The 9,782-nt window shown below is 32.8% G+C and overlaps 1 protein-coding gene across 1 annotated transcript; it reads right to left on the reverse strand.

Annotated features, from left to right (window-relative positions):
* Window positions 1-346: 346 nt before the first annotated feature.
* LOC112037280 (galactinol synthase 2) lies at window positions 347-2,837 on the reverse strand. Its single transcript, XM_065770918.1, is given in 7 exon segments — window positions 347-858; window positions 968-1,102; window positions 1,398-1,718; window positions 2,295-2,398; window positions 2,401-2,433; window positions 2,436-2,552; window positions 2,555-2,837. Coding segments are annotated over 7 exon segments (999 nt in total). The 5' UTR covers window positions 2,613-2,837; the 3' UTR covers window positions 347-627.
* Between the last annotated feature and the right edge of the window lie 6,945 nt (window positions 2,838-9,782).

Genomic DNA, 9,782 nt, shown 5'->3' on the forward strand with positions numbered 1-9,782 from the left:
CCAATTGGGAGCTACTTTCACCATATTATTTACTATCTAGAGAACTTTAATCTTGTCACTTAGCAAAAGGGTTTACTTTTCTAGTTTTGGTTTTTTTTTGTCAGTTGGACTGAAACGGTAAAACCGACCATGTTTACTTTGGATAATGTTTTAGACTTGGTACTAAAATGTTAAGATAATGTTTAGATATTTGGACTAAAACCGACCCTAAAGTGCATTAAAACAGTTACAATTTGACAAGGTTGGACATTTGCAGACATAACAAAGTAACAAAGTTCCCATAAAAAATAAAAATTAACAGAGAGAGAGAGAGAGAGAGAGAGAGAGAGAGAATTGTGAACTTACGTACACCAAAATATTTGTTCCTATAAATTGAAAATATGAACAAAGAAAACAAAGCAAAAGCAAGACCAATGGCCCTGAAACTCCTAACATAATAATAGGAGTGTATGTCTTCGACTTAAAACAGAAGACAATAACAAATTGAAAACTGAAAACATATGTAACAGGAAAGTCTTCAATATAAAAACAGAAGATCATTCCAAAACCATACAAATAAAAACCAACCCTATATCAATTACTTCTAGTCCTAAACAAGCTTCATTTCCATTGAACTTAAAACAAGCACTAAGCAGCAGATGAGGCATTAATGTAGTGACCAACAGCCTCCGACACCGCTGTCAAGAATCGTTTCAAGCCATTTTTCTCAACACCAGCTTTAGCCTCTACAGAAGCTAATGTGTTCTTGTAGTCCAATGACTCATCATTATAAATGTCCCACCATTTCTTCACTAGCAACTTGATATCTTCCCTGTCCATGTTTTCTTCCTCCCCAGTGTACCTCCATGGCTTAGAGCCCTGTAAACCAATCAAAAACATACTTCATTAGTATTACATATACCAAGAAAAAAAAAATTGAAATTTATTAAAATTTGAAATTATTATGACGAACAAAGCGGATACTCACATTAGCACAATAGTGAACAACTTTGACTTTATCAAACTCAATGTTCTCTGGATGGCGCCATAACATGGCAAGCACAAGATTGTAAACTGGGGAGATTGGCTTGTAAATATCTTTGAAGAACATGTTCAAAAAGTCCTGAAAGAATCACGAATTTTTTAGTAAGGTACTATTACAAATATTCACCATTCACCATAGAAAAAAAAATGAATAAAAGTCATAGATTTTTGTGCTTCAAAACCAGAGAAGCACGTCCACAACATTATGGTCTAATGGCTTGAAAGTAGCTTGATATTAATATATCAAATCAAGCCACATGACCTCCAAACTGGGTCATACACAAATAAGCAATTCATTTGATGCATCATGCAATTAATATGAATTGGATGAGAAACATGGTAGTTTTTCAACCGCAACTAGAACTAAGATTTACCTGCTCAGCAAAAGTTGTAGGAGTGGTAACTTGAAGGGTCTCAAGGAGATCATGGTATGTGGATAGATTAGGCTCATACACAAAGAAGCCAGCATTGAAGTACAGGGGTGGCTTGGGGCCAAGCTCAGCAGGCCAGTTAACCTTGTCAGGGCACTGCTGGCAATAGCCAATCTTGTGTTGTGGAGTGTTGCTCCAATTTTTCTCACAAAAGCAGTCCATAACAGCATAGAAGTGGTTGTCCGGTAAGTCAAAGAGGTTATCAATGTTTTCAAACACTTGAATATCTCCATCTAGGTAAATCATCTTGCTGTACTCCACAAACTGCATCAAAAAATTCAAACGTAAGTACAATTTACAGAACTGTTGAAATCGTGCAATTGGGTAACAAAAACATGCTAATCACTCATCTAATTGAATCGAAAAGAGATTATATTTTATATCTTCAAAAAAATAAAAGTATATATATTTTTGATAATCAAATAGAAGTATATATTGTACCAATTATGTACAAACATTTAATAGGAATATGATAGATTACTGAAATTTCATTGAAGATAAAGAATAAAGACTAGACTAGCTAGGGAAATTTATAAAATATAATTAGTGCTTTGTTTGGTTACAGATAAGACAAAATCCATTTCAAAAGGTAAAGCAAGATTCATGGGACCGAGTGGAATTGTATTTTGGAAGAAAGACACCAATTTTTCATAACAGCAGTCAAACTCTGCGTTATCTGCCACCGAAAGATCAAAATAATACCAAAACACTCTCACATGCAATTTTTGAGATAACACGTGTCAAAAGCCCACAAACACGTAGCAAAAGCTCGTCACTCAAAAGTAAACTACGTGTGACACATGCAAGAGTAAAGAATGGAACATTAACAAACATACATACCTCCCAAATACGAAGCTTGGAGTAGTTGATGACATAGTAGGCCATGGCAAACTGGGTTTGGTTCTCAGGTGGGTACACAGGCTCAATCTCCCTCACTATGCACCTTGTGAAACCAATATTTCACGGTGGTCTTCTGGACATCAGGCAAAATTGCAACCACTAGTGGGTATTTGGTCTTGACTTTTCTTAGGCCCTTGGCTAAGCCAACCACACCTTTCACATAGTCACCGTTACCAGCCAAAAAAGTGACATAGCCCTGCTAGGCATGCTAACGGGTTCGGTGGTGACAGTGGTGGTGGTGGTGATGTTAGGAGCCATTTGAAGTGGGTTTTTGGAGAAAATGGGAATTGAACAAAGGTTTTAAACTTTGGGATTGGGTTTGAAAAGGATTTTAGAGTGTTTGGCTAGAGAGAAAAATGATTTCTTTAGGAAAATTAGAAGAAGGGTATGAGATTAAGGTTTGGAAGGAGAAGAAATTTATGTTTTCTTGAGAAGAAAAGTTTGTTCTCTGAATGGTCTTTTTGTGATGGACTTGGGAGTGTTGGGTGGGGGTGTTTACTGTTTATATAGAGCCTGGGGTGGATTTGATAATTGTAAAATATTGGGATTAATGGTAATTAATTAATAATTCCGTGTCGGCATGGAAAAAAAAATTAAGTTGGGATATGGCCCATATGGGTCCGATCGGCCCACTATTTCAACACAATTTAAGTAGATTATCGATTAGCACATGCATCAAACGACGTAGCTTAGACTAAAGGCTAATTCATTGTATCTATCTCAAAGTTTGACCTTCAACATTTACGGTATGCGTTATTTAATCCCAAATAAATAGGATCCTTACGTGTGGCATCGATCTGAGCTGACGGCTATGAAGAGGCCTCAGGAATTGGGCGGTGCACGGAATGGGGGATAATAATATATTATAGAATAGAATAAAGTAGTAATTTTTTCTTTTTAATTCAATAAAGTAGTAATTGATAGTAAATATATTTTAGGCAACTATTCACGACATTTAAAACACTAACTGATTAGTCTATAATTACAAAAAAGCAACATATTATGGTCTATTTCTTTGGTTGTAACATAAATTTCAGGATTTTTTGCACCCAATAGTTAATGCATATAGGGAAATCACTCAAATCAGAGATTACATATATGCATAATTTGTGAAGAAAATGGTGGTTAATCCATAGGATAATCACATTTCCTATTTACCTTGCAATACTACAAAATCAGCGCATTGATTTTTAAGGTAAAATTGATCTATGATAAGATTTCATATTAAATGAGATATTGACAAGATTTGGATTGAATGTTCCAAACTCAGTTACCAATAGTTCTGTAATTTGATACTATACTTCGTTCTCTCTAAGTTTTAATTTAGGGGTGTAATAAGTTGGTTTTGGTCGGTGTGAATGGCAATTTTTAAACTGGACCAAAATGTTTGATCTTGCCATATTTGATATCGACACCAAACTGTGGGGAAGGAACACTGACACCAAACAAATCTGAATGGATATTTCATTTTCATTAAGAGCTTAGTTATATAATTAGGCCTAACCATTAATATTTAATCAGAAGCCAATCAAGCCACGAAAACAATTAAAATTATGAACTCATAAGATTCTATTGAAAATATTAGGGCAAAAAAAACACTTCTATTTAAAATTTGAAATTGAATCCAAATTATTCAAGATTTTTTTTTCTTGAATATGTCTTTCCATTCGAAAATGTGTTATTGATTTCATCTATATATCCTGACTCATGACCTTTTGAATCAATCATAGCTAGGATTAAGAGTTGTAGAATTTATCATAATCACTAGTTTTCATTAAAATTCATGATAGTCATACCCAATTCTCAAACTTTGATAACTAGTATAATATATATATATATATATATATATATGTTAGCTTTGACTTCCTAGTGTGAATTAAAACCTCATCTAAACAAACAAACAAGTAACAATTCTCAAGATCCCAAAATTCTTCTACACATAGGTGCGACTTTACTCAATACAAGTTAGAAGAAGTGAAGGTCTACAATTACAAATTATTCCATAATTTTTTTATCACAATTTTGATGTAGCAAACTGCGAGTAATTATTCATTATTTACATATAAATTTATTGTTTTTTTCTTTACTAATTACACTCTATCATATTATATGTATGACAAGAAGTTGTAATAAATTTTATGATGTTAGACCTTCTTTTTTTTTTTTTCTTTTTTCTAAGGAAATTATAAATTCACCGTCATGAAGCTTCCTTTGATTTTCTTCCCTAACTAAAGACAAACCCCATCATTGAAAATACTTTTACTGCTTAGTGATCATAGCCGACCTTAGCCTACCATGTTAGCAACAATAAAAAGAAGCAACATCCTCTAATTACTACACACGAAACTCCCATGAAGTTGAAGCACGTAGACTCTCATTCTTGCAATACTTGGCACTCCCATAGATATCTCTATCGTGTCAATGTTTTTCTTGTTAAACAAAGCTAACTTGGGTACTAAGCTAAAAGAGGGCAAAACAGTAAAACAGTCTTAAGTGGGTCCACGGAATTCTTCCACGTAGAAAATAAATAGCCATGTGGCATAACTATGGACATCTATTTGATTAAGAATTTATTTTTCCTAGTGGGGGCCACGTGTCACCATATTATTTAGAGGACTGATTCTTGCCACTTGGCAAAAGGGTTCACTTTTCTTTTTTTTTTTTTTAATTTTTTAATTTTTATTTTTAATTTTTGAGAAGCTTCTAGTTTTGTTAGTTGATCGAAAAGTGCAGGAAGTAGGACCTATCAAATATTAAATTAAGAACTTTTTTTTGGGTCATGCAATAAATTAAAGATTATGAAATATGATAAAATATTGAATATGATAATGTTTTATGACTATGGACTAAAACCAATATGATAATGTTTTATGACTATGGACTAAAACCGACCATTTCACTTTGGATAATTATTTGGACTTTGTACTAAAGCTTTATAAGATAATGTTTTGTAAATTTGGAGTTATTCAATTACCCGTTAAGCTTAAACTTTTTAAGTCAAGTGATTTTTCTAAGGTTTGGTTTACCTTTATTATTATTATTATTATTATTATTTTTTAACTAGAGTCTTGTAGGGGAGAAATTGTTCACACCCTACATCTGATTGTTGTCCGTCCGCGGTGTCAGGCGCGATGCGGTTTTTGCCTTCGTCCCCGAGTGCAGGTAAGCAAGGAGGGTTTCATAGTCTCAGCCCCAAGCCTGGAATCCCACATCGGATAGAAGAGCGCCCCACTAACGCTTTATATGCTTCTAGAGCTTGCGTTAGTGTACCACTACTCATGTGAGTAGTGGTACACTAACGCAAGCTCCAGAAGCATATAAAGCGTTAGTGGGGCGCTCTTCTATCCGATGTGGGATTCCAGGCTTGGGGCTGAGACTATGAAACCCTCCTTGCTTGCCTGCACTCGGGGACGAAGGCTGTGAGTAGTGGTACACTAACGCAAGCTCTAGAAGCATATAAAGCGTTAGTGGGGCGCTCTTCTATCTGATGTGGGATTCCAGGCTTGGGGCTGAGACTATGAAACCCTCCTTACTTGCCTGCACTCGGGGACGAAGGCAAAAACCGCATCACGCCTGGCACCGCGAACGGACAACAATCAAATGTAGGGTGTGAACAATTTCTCCCCTACAAGTCTTATTTAGTTTTAACTAACCTTTGAGCACGAGACTCTTTTATTTTTTTGGGTAAAATTTAATAATTTGCATAAATTATAATTTGGGATTAATATATTTTTCAATCACAAACAATACCTAGAGGGTGTGATGAAATAGCCATTCTGATTTCCTCCTGATTTTTTCATCACACTTCTAGGTATTTTTTGTGATTGAAAAATATATTAATCCCAAATTATGATTTATGTAAACTATTAACTTTTACCCAAAAGAATAGAAGAGCCTAATTATCATCAATTTTAATAATATGTGCAATTCTTATAAAATTTTAGTAAAAGTGGAAGCATGTGCTATGTTAAAATTTATGGACATAACAATAGTACTCAATAATTTGTTATATAAAAGTTACACAAAATAATATTTCTACCTTATTTTTGAGCTGTGATCGTTTGACACTAAAAATATGTAAACACAATATTTTAGCCCTAATATAATGTTTTTTTTTAGTAATAGCTCAATTGAATTGTGAACTTTGTGATGACATAAAAAGATATTTTGGTCATAGAGTGTCCCAATTATCATTTTTTTTTTAAATGAGGGTTATCAATTTTTTTTTCATAAATCCTTAAAGGCAACTGCTTAGTCCTAAAGGCTTAAAGGTAGCTAGTTATTGCACATGCATAACAAAATTTTCAAATGCTAAAAACTGCACGTTGTAAACTCAAATTTTTTTTTCAATTCAATTTTTTTAAAAGATTGCCTACAAAATAGAACCACCATTTTTTTTTTACAATTTCAAGAAAAGAAAATACTAAATTTTAGGATTTTAGAATCCTCTACTAATAGCCTACTTACTGGTTTTCCATTTTAAAAAAAAAAAACTAATGTTTTAGGTATTTTATTCTTAAGTTTTTCCTATTATTTAGAAGCAATTCTCTCCATAATTTTATAATATAATTTTATCTTTAAAGAAAAGAAGAAGAAGAAGAAAAAAATAAAAAATAAAAACCCACGTTTTAGCTTTCTCCACGATTTTTAAATCTTATCTTTAAAGATAACTTTCCCAGAATCATTTTTCTTTTTCAAGATTTACGTATATAGGTTTCTCATTAAGAAAAAAAAAAAAGATTTATGTATATAGTAATTGCTTACAGAATCATCAAATGTGCAATGAAAGACATAACAAAGGACAATATTAAATTTCATATGGTAGCATATTCACAAAAAATGGTCTTTTAACAACTACTTGATAGATTGACTACCACTTTATTCACCCGAATTCATCCAATGTGACTGCTATGTAATCTAACAAAATTGTTGATATGTCACCGTAAAAAAAAATACAAAAATATAGAGAGTAAGGCATAAATGTAAGAAAAATAACAAATAAAAATAATAGGAGAAAGAAAGAGCACCACTTAAAACACATAAACTAAAATAATTAGTCAAACCCGATAACCACACAAAAAAAAAAAAAAAGACAAAAAAAAAGACAAAAATATATATATCATTACCACTCTTTAAAAAAGAGTCATTAATTAGAGAAAATATTAAATATTCATCAAATTGACCAAATAATAGAAAATATTAAAAAAGAAAAGTGTGATCCTATTTATAGGTAGTATTTTACGTAGGAGTTAAATGATTTTTTTTTTCTCTCTCTTTCATACTCTAAATCACGATAAGAGAATAAAGTTTTTTTTTTTTTTTTTTTTTTTTTTTTTTTTTTTTTTTTTTTTTTTTTTTTTTTTTTTTTTTTTTTTTTTTNTGGTTAGTAGTAAAATATCTTGTACTTGATGATAATTATCCTTCTTCTTATTTATGTACCCATTTTCAAAGGCAAATACCTCAATCAAAATATAACCATTATGTTGATATCCTTTTTTGGCTAGATCTCACTCAACAAATTCGACTGCTTTTACCATCATCTCCAAGAGAAGCTAAACAACAATTGATCTTGCTTTCATGAAGATCATATTTGAACAAAACAATTGGAATATAAGAAAATGTGGCCGTGTAATAGAAATATAAGAAAACGTGAGTGATTTTTTTTTTTTTTTTTTAAGATAAGATAATGATATGAAAAGAATAATAATAACAAAGTAAGGAAAACAAAATATAAACCAAATACAGGAAAGCAAATATTGAATGGCAACTCATAAAAGCAAACATAATGCAGAGAGCCCAATACGCATGAAGCATCTAAATAGAGGTGATCAAAGATACTTACATTTTTGTCGTTGACTACACTTCAAGTCCAAAGTCCAAACAGTCTGTTAGAGTTAGAGGACAAAAAACACGAAAATCTTAAAGATCAACACCCTAGTCACGTTCTTTGAAGTTTAGATATGAAAATTTTGAAGATAGACACACCAATGCACGTTCCTTGAAGAAATGTGTGAAAGAAATTAAAGATGAGGATATAAGGGCTATTTTACACAAATATTTGATTTGTTTCTAGAATATAAGAAGTTGTTCATGAATTAGAAAACCAAAATAGAAAAGACCAATATACATTAACATATACATACCGTTAAGTAGGAGCAAATTTGAGTAGATCAAATAGAAAAAATGATGATAATGGTGAAAAGAAGATTAACACAAAATTGAGAGAATTTGAGAACTGAAAAAGAAGCAATATGAGTTTGAAAACCAACGTGAGTATAATGGGAGTGAGGTCATATTTTGAAAATAGTGTTTTACGTGGGAGTTAAAGAAGCATTTTTACCAAGATTTACCCTTACTTAAACGTAGGCTATAGGGGTATTTTGGGAAAAAAATCTGGTCCAAACAGAAGAAGCCCCTTAAATAGTAGTGTAGATGAGAAGCTATCATATCACCCACTAACTAAATAAAAGATGGAGATTATAGCTCATTACCAGTTGTAGTAAGCCTTTTTATTATATTGGGCTGGGCTACCTCCTACGGTACTAGGCCCAAGTATTCCAAGTAAAGAAGTTGAGACCAGTCCAACTGCAACTCAATTTGATTTAGATTGTGCACAAACTATGCCTTGTCTACCAAGAGCATGCTTATGGCAAGCAAAGCTATTTTAGATGAGTCGTGGTAGATAGACATGATAATAATAAATAATAAAAAAAAAAAAGTATTTCGGCTTCTTAATTAAAGTGAGTAAATAAGCCCTAAAGAAGGATAATCATAATAACAACAATAACTTTTATAAAGAGAGCAAGGGAATAAGTAGATTGCATATGGGTTAATTAAAAAGAAAGAAATCAGATCAAGTCTGATCCGCCGGACCGAAACCAAAGAGAGAAGAGCGTTTTTTTCTCAATGCGAATAATCTCCTAGGGAAATCCTACTGTGAAAATTAATCACTTTGAGAGAAACGGACCTGAATGGTTGGTGCCCAAGTGAACTCCTTGCTACTAGTAGAAAGCAGGACTTTGAGAGGGAGAGAGAGAATCAACCTATTGGTGCATGCTTGCCGATCTAACTCTTTGTTTATTTCCTTCTTCCTTTTTTAATTTTCCTCTTATTTTTCTTTTCTTTCCTCCACACTTGTTTTCTATTTCACAGTTTTCCTTAGAGGTTCTCGTTACCGTGATTGTGATCTCCCCCTCTTATGCATGGCAAGGGCCTCTTTTTATAGTGCCTTTCGTGACCAGATTTTACTGTTTTAGTCCTTAACCACCTTTTTATGGTTTGGGTGTACTTGCCAACCACCACTGGTCCGTTTATGTGCCACTCCCCATTACCAAGCAAAATAAAACTATTTTGTTTGTTTGTCTGCCGTGGCACCCTTCCTTGCTATAGTGTGGGTGCATTCTCTTTCCCTATCCCTCATGGCATGCA

The sequence above is a fragment of the Quercus suber genome, unplaced genomic scaffold, assembly GCF_002906115.3.
Source record: "Quercus suber isolate HL8 unplaced genomic scaffold, Cork oak 2.0 scaffold_4, whole genome shotgun sequence".
Lineage (NCBI taxonomy): Eukaryota > Viridiplantae > Streptophyta > Magnoliopsida > Fagales > Fagaceae > Quercus > Quercus suber.